Below are 16,472 nucleotides of genomic sequence, written 5' to 3' on the forward strand. Positions count from 1 at the left end.
AAAAACACAGATAAGGGAGTCCCGTGTAGATGGTGCTGCCAGAGTACAGACATGGCAGGGGCATCCCCGATGCATGCAGCTCGCTGGCGGTTATAGTGCATGTGGCTGGGGAGCCTGGCCTGGGACCCACTTGTTCAGCTTAATAAGGAGAATGCATTGATGTTTGTAAACACGGACCTTTGAAAACCAAGCATTTCTGCTATCCTGGATGAATCCTGCTTATTCATTAATGACAGTTGGACTTAGAAACAGGTTATCAGTTGGGTCGAAATTAACTGTGCATATTTGAGAGTGCGACTAAATTTCTTAGAAAATATTCTTGACAGTGTTTTCTCTGATTTTGACTAGTTTACCTCAGACTCTGATTTTAAGTTTTTCTCGATGAAAGACAGATGCGTTTGTTAATACATTCCTTCATTTCACAATTTTTAAACTGGAGTATAATTCCTTTGCAATGTTGTGTTACTTTCTGCTGTACGACAGCAAGAATCAGCTACATGTAGACATATATCCCCTCCCTCTTGCACTTCCCTCTCCCGCCTCATCCCACCCCTCCAGGTCATCACAGAGCAGGGAGCTGAGCTCCCTGTGCTATAAAGTGCTCCCGCTAGCCATCTATGTTACACATGATGGTGTATATATGTCCATCCTAATCTTCTGATTTGCCCCACCCTGTGCCCACGTGTCTTTTCTCTACACCTGCGTCTGTATTCCTGCCCTGAAAACAGGTTCATCAGTACCGTCTTTCTAGATTCTATTTATACGCGTTAATGGGCAATATTTGTTTTTTCTTTCTGAGTTACTTCACTGTGTATGACAGACTCTAGGTTCATCCACATCACTACAAATAATCCAATTTCATTCCTTTTCATTGCTGCGTGATATTCCATTGTATATATGCACCACATCTTCTTTGTCCATCCATCTGTCGGTGGACATTTCGGTTGCTCCCGTGTCCTGGCTGTTTTAAATAGTGTTGCAATGAACTTTGGGGAACATGTGTATCTTTGATTTGTGGTTTTCCTAGTCACTCTGATTTTAAGTTTTTCTAAGTGAAAGACAGATGCGTTTGTTCACGTATTCCTTCATTTCATAATTATTTATTGAGCACCCTTGTTGCTGGACAGAGGGACTACAGAAATGAGTAAGATAAGGTCTTCTGACCCCAAGAAGCACAAAGAGGGAGATAAATATATAAGCCTATGTTAAAGTGAAGTAGCTTAGTCGTGTCCAACTCTTTGTGACCCCATGGACTATAGCCTACCAGGCTCTTCCCTCCATGGGATTCTCCAGGCAAGAAGACTGGAGTGGGTTGCCATTTCCTGTTCCAGGGGATCTTCCCAACCCAGGGATCGAACCTGAGTCTCCCACACTGCAGGCAGACACTTTAACCTCTGAGCCACCAGGGAAGCCCCTATATAAGCCTATGCTGCTGCTGCTGCTAAGTCGCTTCAGTCATGGCCAACTATGTGTAACCCCATACATGGCAGCCCACCAGGCTCCCCTGTCCCTGGGATTCTCCAGGCAAGAACATTGTAGTGGGTTGCCATTTCCTTCTCCAGTGCATGAAAGTGAAAAGTGAAAGTGATGTCGCTCAGTCGTGTCCGACCCTCAGCAACCCCATGGACTGCAGCCTACCAGGCTCCTCCGTCCATGGGATTTTCCAGGCAAGAGTACTGGAGTGGGGTGCCATTGCCTTCTCCATGTAAGCCTATAAATTATAGTAAATGGTGTTGGTTTCCAACATCTGAGTACCTGCCATAAGTCCAGCCATTGCCAAGGTTACAAAGATGAATAACATATGCTCTGTTTTCATCAGTGGGTTCATAGGCTAATACAGATAATCATAAAATTTTTAATGACAACCCATTATAATGACTTCATAATAACAGTATCCCTTATGATTATAAAGCGGGAAGTGACAAATAGATTCAAGGGATTAGATCTGATAGACAAAGTGCCTGAAGAACTATGGACAGAGGTTCATAAGATCATACAGGAGTCAGTGATCAAAACCATCTCCAAGAGAAAGAAATGCAAAAAGGGAAAATGACTGTCTGAAGAGGCCTTACAAAGAGCTGAGTAAAGAAGAGAAGCAAAAGGCAAAGGAGAAAAGGAAACATACCCATCTGAATGCAGAGTTCCAAAGAATAGCAAGGAGAGATAAGAAAGCCTTCCTCAGTGATCAATGCTAAGAAATAGAGGAGAACAATAGAATGGGAAAGACTAGAGATCTTTTCAAGAAAATTAGAGATACCAAGGAAACATTTCATGCAAAGATGGGCACAATAAAGGACAGAAATGATATGGACCTAACAGAAGCAGAAGATATTAAGAAGAGGTGGCAAAAATACACAGAAGAACTATACAAAAATATTTTAATGACCCAGATAACCATGATGATGTGATCACTCACCCAGAGCCAGACATCTTGGATTGTGAAGTCAAGTGGGCCTTAGAAGCATCACTACAAAGACAGGGGAGATGATGGAATTCCAATTGGGCTATTTCAAATCCTAAAAGATAGTGTTGTGAAAGTGCTGCACTCAATATGCCAGCGAATTTGGAAAACTCAGCAGTGCCACAGGACTAAAAGGTCAGTTTTCATTCCAATCCCAAAGAAAGGCAACACCAAAGAATGTTCAAACTACGCCACAGTTGCACTCATCTCACACGCTAGCAAAGTAATGCTCAAAATTCTCCAAGTAGGCCTCAACAGTGTATGAACCAAGAACTTCCAGATGTTCAATCTGGATTTAGAAAAGGCAGAGGAACCAGAGATCAAATTGCCAACATCCATTGGATCATTGAAAAAGCAAGAGAATGCCAGAAAAACATCTACTTCTGCTTTATTGACTATGCCAAAGCCTTTGACTGTGTGAATCACAATAAACTGTGGAAAATTCTGAAAGAGATGGGAATACCAGACCACCATACTTGCCTCCTGAGAAACCTATATTCAGGTCAAGAAGCAACAGTTAGAACCAGAGTGGACTGGTTCCAAATTGGGAAAGGAATATGTCAAGGCTGTATATTGTCACCCTGCTTATTTAACTTCTCTGCAGAGTACATCATGCGAAATGCCAGGCTGAATGAAGCACAAGCTGGAATCAAGATTGCCAGGAAAAATATCAGTAACCTCAGAAATGTAGACACCACCTTTATGGCAGAAAGCAAAGAGGAACTAAAGAGCCTCTTAGTGAAGGTCAAAGAGAATGAAAAAGTTGGCTTAAAACTCAGCATTCAAAAAACTAAGATCCTGGCATCCAGTCCTATCACTTCATGGCAAATAGATGGGGAAACAATGGAAACAGTGATCTTGGGGGGACTCCAAAATCTCTGCAGATGGTGACTGCAGCCATGAAATTAAAAGACGCTTGCTCCTTGGAAGAAAAACTATGACCAACCTAGACAGCATATTAAAAAGTAGAGACATTACTTTGCTGACAAAGGTCTGTCTAGTCAAAGCTATGGCTTTTCCAGTGGTCATGTATGGATGTGAGAGTTGGACCGTAAAGAAGGTGAGCACCAAAGAATTGGTGCTTGTGAACTGTGGCATTGGAGAAGACTCCTGAGAGTCCCTTGGACAGCATGGCGATCAAACCAGCCCATTCTAAAGGAAATAAACCCTGAATATTCATTGGAAGGACTGACGCTGAAGCTGAAACTCCAATACTTTGGCCACCTGAAGTGAAAAACTGACTCATTGGAAAAGACCCTGATGCTGGGAAAGATTGAAGGTGGGAGGAGAAGGGGACGACAGAGGATGAGATGGTTGGATGGCATCACCGACTCAATGGACATGAGTTTCAGCAAACTCCAGGAGATGAAGAAGGACAGGGAAGCCTGGCGTGCATCCATGGAGTCACAAAAATTTGGGCACAACTGAGAGACTGAACAACAACAAATAGCGGTATGCACAGTGTTTTACAGGAAAAGATTTGTTGTCTGGTCCTGTGTGACAGGAGTTAGGGAAGTCTTCAAAGATGGTAATGTGTTTCCCAAGTGGGAGCTTCCCAGATGCAGGAGGGGTGGACGAGCCTTTCAAGCCATACTGCACAGGCACTGAGGCTGGAAGAGCCCATGTGCTGAAGGTGAAGTCCTTGTGGACGGGGACGGCGTCCACTCCACTCACAGACCTACTCTCAGTGTCCACATCCTCAGTGGAACATCAGCTGGCATAAAAGAGACACCAGTATTTAAGTAAATGAGGGAATCGTAATTAGCTTTATAGGAACAAAGCATGATCTATATGGCAGGGAGATGAATATGGAAATATGTAATCATTTGTCTTTAGGAAATTTCTTTAGATAGCAGCCCCATTAATGTAATAATAATAATAGTACCCAACACAAAATGAGCATGTATAATGTGCCTAGCACTGTGAGAGGTACTATCCATAAATGAGTTCTTTTAAGTTCATCACAATCCTACAAAGGAGATTTAATTTTTATCCCTATTATGCAAATGAGGAAATTGAGCACAGAGTGATTAGGTGTCCTACGCAAGGAACCAGGACTCAAATCCAAGCTTTCGTGTCCATTCTCTGGGCTAGCGATAGTGATCACTCCTCCACAAAACCCAGTTTAGCACGGATTACATCCGACCTCCGTATGAAGTGACTCATGATTAGTGGACTCTGCCTTTACCTCTATGGCTCACATGATTTCTCTGTGGCCATACACTCAGTTCTAGCTCAGCTAGTCAGGGACAGGTCTTTGCTTCTGTTCCAGGCCTCTCCGGTGGTGATGGCTACCCCAGGAAGGAGGAATGGGCAGTGTCAAGAGCCCTGTGAGACCATTCTAGAGGGAAGAGGGTGGGTAAGGCCCAGGGAAGGCGGCAGAACAGACAGGATGTGGGAGCTGTGGCAGAGCACAATTTGTCTTTCCACCCTCATCCCTCACCACGGGCTCCCTCCTGCATCGCACCCACACTCACACACATACTCACACTCTCTCTCACACACACTCACACTCACTCACTCCACTACCACAGCTCTTCCCCAAGGCTACAGCTGAGAGAATGTTTGTTCAGCAGCCCAGTAGAGCAAACAAAGAAATGTGAGTGACTCCTGCAGAGACAAGTTAAAAGAATCCTAGTGATAGCTTGCGGTGAATGGTATAGGATTCGTGATCTCTGAAGACGAAGGTTTAACTTCAGGACCAGGGACCAGGCTTGATCACTCAAGAGCTTTTGTGTAGCAGAGTTTCATTAAAGTACAACAAGGGACAGAAGCTTCTGACATCGACATCAGAAGAGGGGCAGAGCATGCCCCCCTTGGTCAGCAAGGGAGTTATATCCTTTTTTAACTAGTTATTACAATAAATCAAAAGAATGTCTCAAAAATAATAAATAATAATAATAATAAAATAAAATAAAGGGAAAAACAAATACCCAAAAAATAGCACAGTTTAAAAAAAAAAAAAAAAGAATATCTCAAGGTTGTAAAGATCTTACTAGACCCACTCCCATAATTTATATTTTAAGATAACAGGATTAGCCAGAAGGTTTTCAGGAAGGAGAAACTGTCCTCAAGCAGGATACACTGTTGTCATATAATCCTTAGTTCAGGGTTTAAACTGAGTTGTTTGTTGTGTAATCATCAGTTCCCAGCTTAAAGAAAAAAACGTTTTATGTGACTAAGACTAAGGAATGAAGAGAAAAATAGATGTTTGTCCTTTCCTCCTCCTTGAGAATTCCAGACCCCTATCTCTGCTTTGAGAGCCCCAGACCCCTTTCTCCTTCTCGGGGATCCCAGACTTCCTATCAACCTGCCTAGGAATTGACTCTCTCAATAGACGTGTATATCTAATCCATATTAGATGTGGACATGAATTTGAGCAAACTCCGGGAGATCGTGGAGGACAGAGGAGCCTGGTGGGTTACAGTCCATGGTGTCGCAGAGAGTCAGACACTCAGTGACTGAACGGTAATAGCTGCTGCTGCTGCTAAGTCACTCCAGTTGTGTCCGATTCTGTTCAACCCCAGAAACAGCAGCCCACCATGCTCCCCTGTCCCTGGGATTCTCCAGTAATAGCAGTGGATGTCTAATCCAGGTCCATACTCCTCTGCAACATCCTGAGCACAGTTCACTTAGCCTCCTTGGAGTAACCTGGTCCCCATATATGCCCTCCTTTCTCTCATCATCCCACATTCTTGACCACATTTCTCTCCTCCTCCTACCAGCCTCTCCCAGGGGTTTAGGAGATCAGTGCCAGGATCTGGGAGCCAGGTGAGGTGGGGCTAACTAGGTGAAACTTCATCTTTCTCCAGCCCCTTTCCTCCCATCCTTGGCCTTCTGGCTTGCCCTCAGGGACCAGCATTAGGGGAGATATGGAGTAGGTTTCCAAGAAGCAGCAGAGTCACAGTGGTGAGGTACAAGAGGAAAGAAGCCTGCAGCTAAGACAGTGAAGATGTGCAGAACTGTGGCTTCAAGAAGCGCTGGCAAGGAGTGTGCAAGGGACGTATCTAAATTAAGGACTACCGTAACTGTCCTAAGCAATACCATTTTTTCCTAAGAAAGGGACATGCTCTAGCATGCGCTGCCCTCGTTATCAACCAGAAGCTCTTTTCACTAAGCCCATCCTATCTTCCTTTAATCTTGGCAGTGCATTTCCACTGCTTCTCCTGCCATGGGACTGTCACTTGAGTGTATGTTCCTCGGTTCTTTGACTCATCACAACAAAGATTTGGAGTGACGGACATTAAAGCCCTTGGCGCGTCACAGCTCTCGGGTCTCGGACAAACCATGTTATAGCTCTTAAGCAAATCAGTGTTACAGCTCTATTTTATTTAGAAGACAGCAGGAGAATCCATCCTCGAAGTGTGAGGGCATGCCAACCCAAAGACTCGAAGAGAGTGGAGGAGTGTGCGGGGAGGGAGGGAGAGAGAGCGTGAGAGAGGGAAAGAGAAAGAGAAAGAGCGCACGCACGCAGGAGAGAGAGTCCGTGAGAAAGCGCTTTGGCTCCTCCTTTTATATGTTTTTTTCCTCCACCTGGGCCTGCCCTATGCAAATTGGGCTTAGCCAGGAGTGCTGTTTGTTCTGAAGTCTTCACTCTGGTCCTCGGACCTTCCTTTGACTTTCCTTGCTTTTAGCCACTGCCATTTTGGACTCCTTTTCCCTATTCTACGTACCTAACAGGACCTTCTGAAGAAGCAGTTTTGTCTCTACAGATCCTTATGCTTCTGCCAATGCTCTCAAGGTCTGTGCTGCTCTCTGGGCTTGGACTGAGGCACGTTCACCAATAGGTGGAAGTTTTGCTTAGCTGACCCCTGAGGACCAAAGCAGCTCATATGAGTTACAGCGAAAGACAAACAGGTGCCTGAAGGAAAGGGCACCTGGTCACACCCAGCCTCTCAGTGCAGGGAAGCAGAGGCCCTGGAACCCTCCTTGGACTTCCAGGCGCCTGGGCTGGAGTGAGAGTGGACAAGTCTGGCCCTCGGTGGCAGGTGCAGAGCCATTGATGCGCTGGGTGGAGAAAGCAGGCATGCTTAGAAAACTTAGAAGCACAGCTGTGCTCACAGGGGGGCCCGTGGGGAGAGGTGCAATGGAACAGTCCAAGGCATTAAATCCCATGGCAGCAGTTAAAGAACAGAAAGTGAAGTGAAGTCGCTTAGTCGTGTCCGACTCTTAGTGACCCCATGGACTGCAGCCCACCAGGCTCCTCCATCCATGGGATTTTCCAGGCAAAAGTACTGGAGTGGGGTGCCATTGCCTTCTCCTTAAAGAACAGAACAGAGATCCAAAGTCAAGGGCCAACAACAGAGGTTCATTAAGATGGTGCAAGTACCATTCACAGATAAACGCTGAAGAGAGTCTTTTAGATGCTGGTGTGCAGAAGGGGGGACTCTTTCCTGAGTAGAGTGACCCCACACCTGTCTCTGTCTGCTCAATCATGCCCGTTGTCCCAGAGTAATTATTTACAGCATGCCTTTCACTCTCAAGAATGCCCCAATTTGGACAATAAATTATATTGCTCTCCTGTTTCCAAGGCAGTATTCTGAGACTCCAGTTAGTTACAAGAGTAGCTTGCTTCTGGGGTGCAGAGACGATTAACAGTGAGTAGCTTGCCTTCCTTCTGACAGCTTCTGTAGACCATACAAAATTAGCCATTGTTAATCATGTTTTAGGAAGAATGTATTTTGCCTTGTTCTAAAGACTTATACAGGGCAACCTTTATAACCATCTGGGAAATGGAGTCACCAAGACCAAATATTCCTCATAGATTACAGATACTCTTCATAGATGCTAACTGTCACGGATCTATCTTCTGCTAACTTTCGCTGCCAGGACAAAGTGCTGTGGGTCAGGACAATATCCACAAACACTGTCTGGACCACAGTGTCCACATAGCTTTCTTGGGGCTTCCCTCAGACCCCAGACCACCTGTGAGTTCAGTGACTTCAGTTGTTTGGCTGATTTTTTTTTTTTTTTAAGTTTTTAATTTGTGATTTTTAACAGAAAAGAAATGTAACTTTTATTTTACCTCTGTAAAACCTCCTCTTCAACAAAAACACTTAACACTTACTCCAGAGTCCAGTATGGGTTGTAAGCTCCTTGGAAGTTTTGTTGATCAAGATAGACACAGAAGCTTCCTGGAGGAAAACCTCACTCATGTGGGCTCCATCACATTTGTTCAAATTTGTGATCATTTGGCTTCATTGAATTGAGACATGCCTTAATGCTAACCTTCAAAAAGGATTTGCTCTAAGCAGGCTGTTAGGACAGATAAGCTGTAGGAGAATATTTGAACGATATGGGTCATTTCATATAGAAGTAGATATTTGCTATGGAAAATGCACAGCTCCATCACTGTTTTCTGTTTATTAAAATAGAACCAAGGCCTCAACTTGGAGGATATATAATAGGCAGTGGTTTTATTAGCCTACTTGAAGTTACTGCATGAATTTGAATATAAAGCAAATGCAGTTCTTTCAAAAATTATCCATACTTCGAATTTATTTATCATTTGTTTGTTTATCTAGCCTGGCTTTTTTCTCTATTAGTGAAATAAGTTACATTTGTGCAGTGCTCTCTTTTCGATGGAAGGTTTAGTGATTTCAGAGTATAATTGTTTTAAATTGGGAAAATTCAATTTTCTCTAATGTTTTAACATTTAAACTCAGCCGTGAATGCCTGCGCTTTCTTGCGTTACCCAAAACATTTGGAAAATGAACTCATCTCGACTCATCTTCTTCCTCAGCCACTCCCCAGCCCCCAGCAGGTCACCCACCACATTTCAAGTTAATGCTAGCATAGCCCTCCAAGGTGCTCAGAATCTCTTGAGTCATTTGGTCTCCTCATCCCTCCTTTGGATTCTCCCCATCTCTACTTGCACTCCGTTCACTTCCACTTCCTGCAAAGCTTTCCTTCAGCATCTCTCTGGAAGCTGCCCCTTCTCTATTCCCCTAGAGATGATGTTCAGGATCATATTACATCACATCTGGAGGGGTCCCGTGACTTCCAGGTTGGTTTCTCCACCTTCAGGCTTTCTCCATCTTTAATTTTTCCTAGATTAACCTTCTTCTAACGCAAACGAGCATTCATTCCTCTGACCAAACACCGTGAGGGGGCCTCCAGCAGGCACGGGATAAAATCCAAGCAAGAGTTATCACCGGATGATCAAGACACTCTCTGCCTGGATCCAGCGCTGTCTCCCACTGCTCCGAGGCACAGGACCATGGACCCTGACACTCTGCTCTCTTCCCCACTCTCTCCTCACACGTTCTTGCTTCCTTGCTTTCATTCACACGGCTTTCCACACTTGGGATGATTCTGTGTCCCCCCTAAGTTCCACCTCCTGATAATCTCACAGCCCAGCCCCAAAGCTGCCTCCGTCTTGAAGACCCAGCCAGAGGCGGGCCCATCCTCTGCTCAGCCCTTAGCACCACTGTGCTGGTAGCTGCCACCATACAGGACCTGGCTGTTAGTACTGTCACTGTGGTGTTGACACAGGCCAGCTCCACTGTCAGCTCCTGGGGAGTTCAACTCGTTATCTCGTGCAACACCTAGAACACGGCTTTAGGCTTAATAAGTTAATAACCTCGTTGGATACATGCATTTATAATTCAAACCTGGAAAGCTAAACTACATCAGGTAAACTCATAGAAATGTTCTCTGTTTTCAGCAAAACCCAAAATCACCTACGTAGAGAACCAGACTGCCATGGAACTGGAGGAACAGGTCACTCTTACCTGTGAAGCCTCAGGAGACCCCATTCCCTCAATCACCTGGAGAACATCCACCCGAAACATCAGCAGTGAAGAAAAGGTATAATATCACCCGAGAGTTTCAGGGCCATGGAACTCAGACCCGACTCGGGTTGACTCTGCCCCATGCCCAGCCCTCTTCAGTGAACCAGAAATTGGGATGTGGTCGCTGGAGGTCACCGCCAGGTTCTGTGGGCCCCCTCCTCCCACCTGCCCTGGCTGTGGCCTGTTCGGCACCCGCTTGAGATGGAGGAGGCATAGCTCCTTGCATGGATCTGCAGGGGTGTCATGTTAGTGGGTGCGGGTAAGTTAGACATCACAAGGAGGACGGAGATAGGGATTCTCCAGTGCACGGTTACGGAGCTGGGGAAGAACAGGGGGAAGTTGAGATCCCAGCGCGTTAGGTGCTATTAGCGTCATCTCAGGAGCACCCAAGGAAATGTCTCCCAGACCTAATAGGGGTCAGAATGAGCCTCTCAATTATTTTCCTTGTGATGCGTATATTCATGCACTACATGCACAAAAGCGTGGTTGCCTTTGTGTCTGCCTGTGTTCTCAGTCACATTTGGGCATCATTTTGTTCTCAAGGCAAAAATAACTAGCAGTTTCTACGTGAGGAAGATCACACCAGGTTCTGCAGGATAGTCTCTGAGAGCTGAAAAACAATGCAGCAATGTTCCTGGCAAATTTAAATGACTCGTAAGATATAGCTTTCAAGCACATGGATTTATAGGTCACCGGAAAGCTGTCTTTATTATTGACCATATATGAAAATTGAGGTAACCCCATACTGGGCAGCCTTGTGCTATTGAGTGGGCCAAAAGGCAGGAGGAGGAAGAAGCTTGGTTTTAAAGCAACTTAAACCATCTCATGGCACTTCTCCAATCTCTTTTCATATATCCTGCAGTAATGGGCTTCATTTTAGTTAGCCACAGCTTTGTCACCTATTCAGGAGTAATGGCCGTAGCCTTAAAGAACATTTATAATGGATTGCTGATTGACCAGAATGTCAGAACATGATAGATCATCACTCTTCTGTCTGCATAAGGAAATCCCTAGAGAGAGTAGACTCAAATACAGCTAAAAAGAGAGAGTGTGAAATTTCAGAGCCAAATTTGGAATTTGCATTTGAGCAACTGATTTCTCTACTACTAATAGAAGACAAAGCTAAATCAAGAGGAACAGAAATTGCTGTTCCAAAAAAAATCCATTCTTTTTTGCAAGTTTTACCTCCAGAGTTGAATTCAGCTTAACCAAAACTCAGCTGAGGAACTGCTAAGTATTTTTGAAACTTGCATATGCTGTTTGATATTGTGAAAACCAACTGAATTAAGTAATGTGGTGTTTACTTGGATACTTTCTTTATCAACATTGGAATTAAACCCTCAACTCAGATTTTTAGCTCCCATCATGTGTGTTATGTGGATTGAATGTACATCTCAGGGCTCAAACCACAGGGCTGCCGCTTGGAGGATTTTTCTGTATCAAGCTTGAGAGTAGATTTGTCCAGAATGACCCAATGTACATCTCTGACCTAAAGTGAAGGACAGAAATAACATCTACCCCAGATTAATGATGGTTTTAAATTCTATATCTTTTCTAGGAATAGCTCAGCAGCCAAGCTAGACCAGAAAGGTTATTGTGATTTGTGCCTACCTCAGGTCCTTTAATAGGTAGATACTTCTGGCTTGTACCTGTGAATTAATTTTTACAGAATGAGAACAAAAAGCCAGTCACTAATGCACCCTCATACTTCCTAAATATGAAAACCAAACGTGTCCAGCAGAGACCATCTCAAGCCAAGGAGGCTTTGCGTAATTCAGTTATCAGTGTCGATCACTAGTCTCAGTCTGAGAAAGTATTTAAGCCCAGCTACATAGGCTGTGTTCTGCTTTCTTTTACTATGGGCCACCTTCAAGGGACATTACTGAAATATGAATGAATCAGTGTCAGAATGAGTCTTCCAAACTGGCCAGGGATGTAACCCCAGATCAGCATATTTGCCTAAATGAAACCCTGTAGAGAAAAGTTGCTGTTTCTATTAATTATATATTGACATCAAAACAGCCTGGTAGTCATCTTACACTGAGAGTAGCTAAAAATTTAGAAAGCAGACATGGCCTGTTCGTGAGCCAGTTGGATGCCAAATAGTAAATTTTACTTTTATTTGGCAGCCACTCCTCATTGTCTCCTGCGTCTGAAGTTGCATGATAAATAATTAGGTATCAAGATGATTATCAGAGTCACAGAACTGTAGGAGCAGAGGCAAACTATTTTCTTTTGCAAGTCAAGATTATGCACTGAGCAGTAAGAATAGACAGTTGTGTCTACCGGGAAGGGCAGGAGGGCTCCTGAGAAGTAGATCCCATGACCTGCCAGAATCCCAGGAGGTTGGAAGGAAGCCTCCTTTGGAGGTTGTCTCGTCTCACTGCCAGAAAGTCACTCAGCCCCTGCTTGAAGGGCGACAGTGTCAGTCCTCTGCAGGGCAGGCGGTAGCCCTGAGGCTCGAGAGAGCCGGCTGCTTCCCAGCCTTCCCGCCCTGCCACTGGGCCCCTTGCGTGGGAACTGTTAACCAGCCCTCCAGTGTTTCCTTGGTCGGTCCTCTTACCCTGTGACACTTCCGGTTATTTTCACTGTTGCTCCTATCTTATGGTTTTCACACCCTTCGCCTTTCTGGTCGTCCTGTACTAGAGCGCTTCACTTCACGAGCGTTCCCTCTCAGTTTGCAGCGCCCAGTACAGCAGTCCTCCTAGCTTATCGCTCCCTTGGTCTGGACACTGACATCATGCAGTCAATATCACATTAGCCCTTTAACAATTTTCTCATTCCGTTGTCTCCTGTTGAGCTTGTGGTCAGCTAAAAGACCCAGCTCGTTTTAGTATGAACTGCATGTAAGCCACATATCCCCTGTCCTGATGCAATTGGTTGCTTAACCAATAATGTAGAATTCTACATTTATTTCTATTAAAAATTGTTTTGTTTGTTGCAACCCAGTATTTCTCAATGGGGGTCAGGATGACAGTTTGGAAAGACTTTCTTCACTGAGACTGTCCTGTACATTGTAAGATATTTAGCACCACTGCTCTTTTTCCTTTAAATGTTAGTAACCACCTCTAATCATTCTGGTTACCAAAAACATCACATAAAGAAACGCTCCTTGGCTTGAGAATGACCATTTTAGTCCATCTTGCTGACCAGTCAGGACTGGTTTTCATCAGAACTGTCCTTAGAGGTCTTTGGGTCCACAGCATTTCAGCCAGTGGGGGCTACCTGTTTCATTTATATGTGTTAAAAGTAATGGGGTCCAACAGTCAATGATGACCCAGCTCTTAAGTCCAAGACCCAAGGGCAGGTATTTCAGCCTTCTCCATGCAACTGCTGTCCAGCATCTGTATTAGCTGTTGCTTCCAACCTGGTATGAATACTTATTTGAAATATCTTTGTCCAAGTCCTTGATAAAAATATTGACTGGGACAAAATCAAGTGCTGAGCCCTTAGAATGCAACCAGGGGTCAGTGGCTCAGGGGTAGAGGGCATAACGCTGTGGTGCTCTCTAATGATCCTGATGACTTTCTTGGGAGGCTCAGTGCTTCCTTTAATAAAGTTGGTGACAGTAGACACTGATTAAATACGGCTTTCTCTTTTGCTTCACTGCTTAGTTGAGTCTAGTATTTCTCCTTTTTAAGAGGAGGGGGAGCAAAAGCTTTCAACCATGGAATTGTGCTGACTTTCTAATGGAATACTGATGTTCTTCATTCAAAAAAGATGAGAAATAAAGCAAAAAAAAAAAGTACAGTGAGGCCAAAAGTCACATAATATCTTTGATAATATCCAGCTTTAGTCGAAGCACTCATTTCAGATTGATTATAATCAATCTGTTAGGCTTTAGTTGAGTTGGTTTCACTCAACAGCTGATAATAACTAGGCTAGGTTGGGTCACTAAGATCATTAGGAGAGATCATCTGTCTGACAGTTAATCCATTTCTTAGTGGTCACTAATATGTTGGCCAAAATTTTTGAACATTGTGGTGAGTCAGTTTGATCTCTGTGTATGGAGGTCATTGTGATACCAAGAAAATTTGTGCATCCACATCATTTTATTACTCATCCCATTCAGACTCATTTTTTAAATTGCCAGGTATTTTAAAGACTCACAGTAAGTGGCACTAAATTCCAGGTGCTATTTACTTACTGAGTGAGGCCCCTAGATGGTGACTTGCATACTCTCTCCATTGCCTGCTCATTTGAACATCTCTAGGCCTTTGAAGAGACTGAGAAAGAAAGGCTGGTAAAACCTTAATGTCTAAGGAAAAAGAGAGACACAAAGTGTTGAGATCAGAAGAGACAGAAATAAGTAAAAGGCATTTCATGAACCTTGTATCTTGAGTTGACAGAGTATCCTACAAAAGAGAGAAACTTTTTGAAACTCTGTATTCCTTGGAGACTGAAGTTTCTTTTCATCAGGAAGAACTCCTCATTCAGTACAAATCAGGTGCTTACTCTTAAACGCAGGGTAAGGTGCCTGCATTGAGCAGTTAGAGTCTGTTTTATCTAGGATGTGGACAGAAGTCTAACAGGGGAAAACCTAGGAGAAGTGTCTATCACCCCACTTTAGTTTGTATACATATTCCTACAGACTTGTGTGTAACATCATGAAACACGCAATGTTAAAAAGCACCTGGAACTAACCATTTTCAAATAGCTAATCATATTCTAATTTGTAAGTATGTATATTTGCATATCAGGTTATCTTAAAGTCGGCTACATGCCTTCACCAAATTACCAGGGTCAGGTTATCCTGTTTGCTTTCTCCCTGGCACTGTTTGTCAGGACCTGGATTGATGTCCTTACCAATTCCTCTTACAGGAGGTGTGCTTTAGCCACTTACTGAACTGCCTCTGCTTTTCCCAACTAGGGTTACCAGATATTTTCTTTTAAGTATAAGTGTGTCCCAAGTAAACGCTGCATGGGGATCTTCTTTTGCTAGATGTTTTAAATTTTAAACACTACACTAAAAATTAAAATTAAAAAATTAGTCATTGTTCACCTGAAATTCTGATCTAAGGAAAAAAAAAAAGATATATCTTATTATCCCACCAGGAACACAGGTGGAAGTTCAGGCTACTAGAAGCATTGTGTTACTAGCATCCACTTATTCTAAAAGCCACAAAACCACAGTGAGTTGAGAGAGACGCAGGAAGAATCTGATCTGAAAAGCAAACAACTCATATGATGGAGGCCCTGAAACCAGTCTTGATTCGTGCAGCCCTGGCATGTGACACACAAGCTTCTCAGTGATGTGGATACAGCAGCCACGTGTGACATGTCTGCCCGCTGTTGCTCTGGTCTATGCGTGTTCCTGTTTCTCACTTCCTTCTTCACTCCACCATCCTGTGACAGAATCCACATCCCTCATTTCTCGTGACAGCTCCTTGCATTTAGTAGCCTCTCCTTGCATTTAGTAGCCTCTTACTAAATGTTTGCTAATTCATTCGCATTCCTGGGATTGCATTGCTGTGTCTCTGGTGTCTTTTGTATCCTTTTTCCGTCTGAACCTCAGGGATAGTCAGGCAGTCAACGACATCAGGTATGATGTTTTTGACTCCCATCATGAAATCAGAAAAGCTGTAAGCAGAGTAGATTCCCCAGTGCTGGATAAATAAAAAATCTTGATGTGGGTAGGAAAATACCCAAAGGCCCCTGTGTTCCTGGGTTGGCTCTCTCCTTTGTGAATGCCATGTTTGATGAAGATGCTTAAACCAGCATGTCGTCCCTCTGCCTTTAAGAACCAACTGGAACCTACCACAGCACTCAGAGTTCAGTATCCTCAAACCATCCTGCCCCGTAGTCTTAAGGGCATTCTTCTCATTCCTAATATACCCTCTCTCTTCCTTTCTTCATTCCCCCCCCTTTTTTTTTAATACAAATTTGATTTTAATAGTATGCATGCAGAGTTGCAAAATGCATGAGCACAAAATAATGTATGTGTGATAAGCTGTCCCATCAAATCCGAAGGAGGAAACCTACTCTATAAGTTTCTCTGTATTGTGTGGTTGGAGCTAGCAGTGTCACCTACTGACATGAGGGATATTCAAGGTATTTGGGAATAGGAGCAGTCTACTATGTCAGCTGGTAGCCATATGTATGTCTTCCAAAGATTAGGAGAAGCGTTACCTGTGAATTGTACACTTTAATGTGCATAAGGGGGGCAGAAAAGCTAAGCATAAGCTAAATCCTAAGTTACATTGGGCAGTAAACATACC

The 16,472-nt window shown here is 43.8% G+C and overlaps 1 protein-coding gene across 26 annotated transcripts in view; it reads left to right on the forward strand.

The window, feature by feature from the left end:
- The window catches only part of NCAM1 (neural cell adhesion molecule 1), a 361,541-nt gene that overhangs the window by 295,079 nt on the left and 49,990 nt on the right, over positions 1-16,472 (forward strand). For all 26 annotated transcript variants that reach the window (XM_070803415.1, XM_070803416.1, XM_070803418.1 and 23 more), the window contains exon 8: positions 10,128-10,270. In XM_070803415.1, the coding sequence (XP_070659516.1) occupies positions 10,128-10,270 (143 nt within the window). The remainder of the gene's footprint in view (positions 1-10,127; positions 10,271-16,472) is intronic.

The sequence above is a fragment of the Bos indicus genome, chromosome 15 (genome assembly GCF_029378745.1).
Source record: "Bos indicus isolate NIAB-ARS_2022 breed Sahiwal x Tharparkar chromosome 15, NIAB-ARS_B.indTharparkar_mat_pri_1.0, whole genome shotgun sequence".
Taxonomy (NCBI): Eukaryota; Metazoa; Chordata; class Mammalia; order Artiodactyla; family Bovidae; genus Bos; species Bos indicus.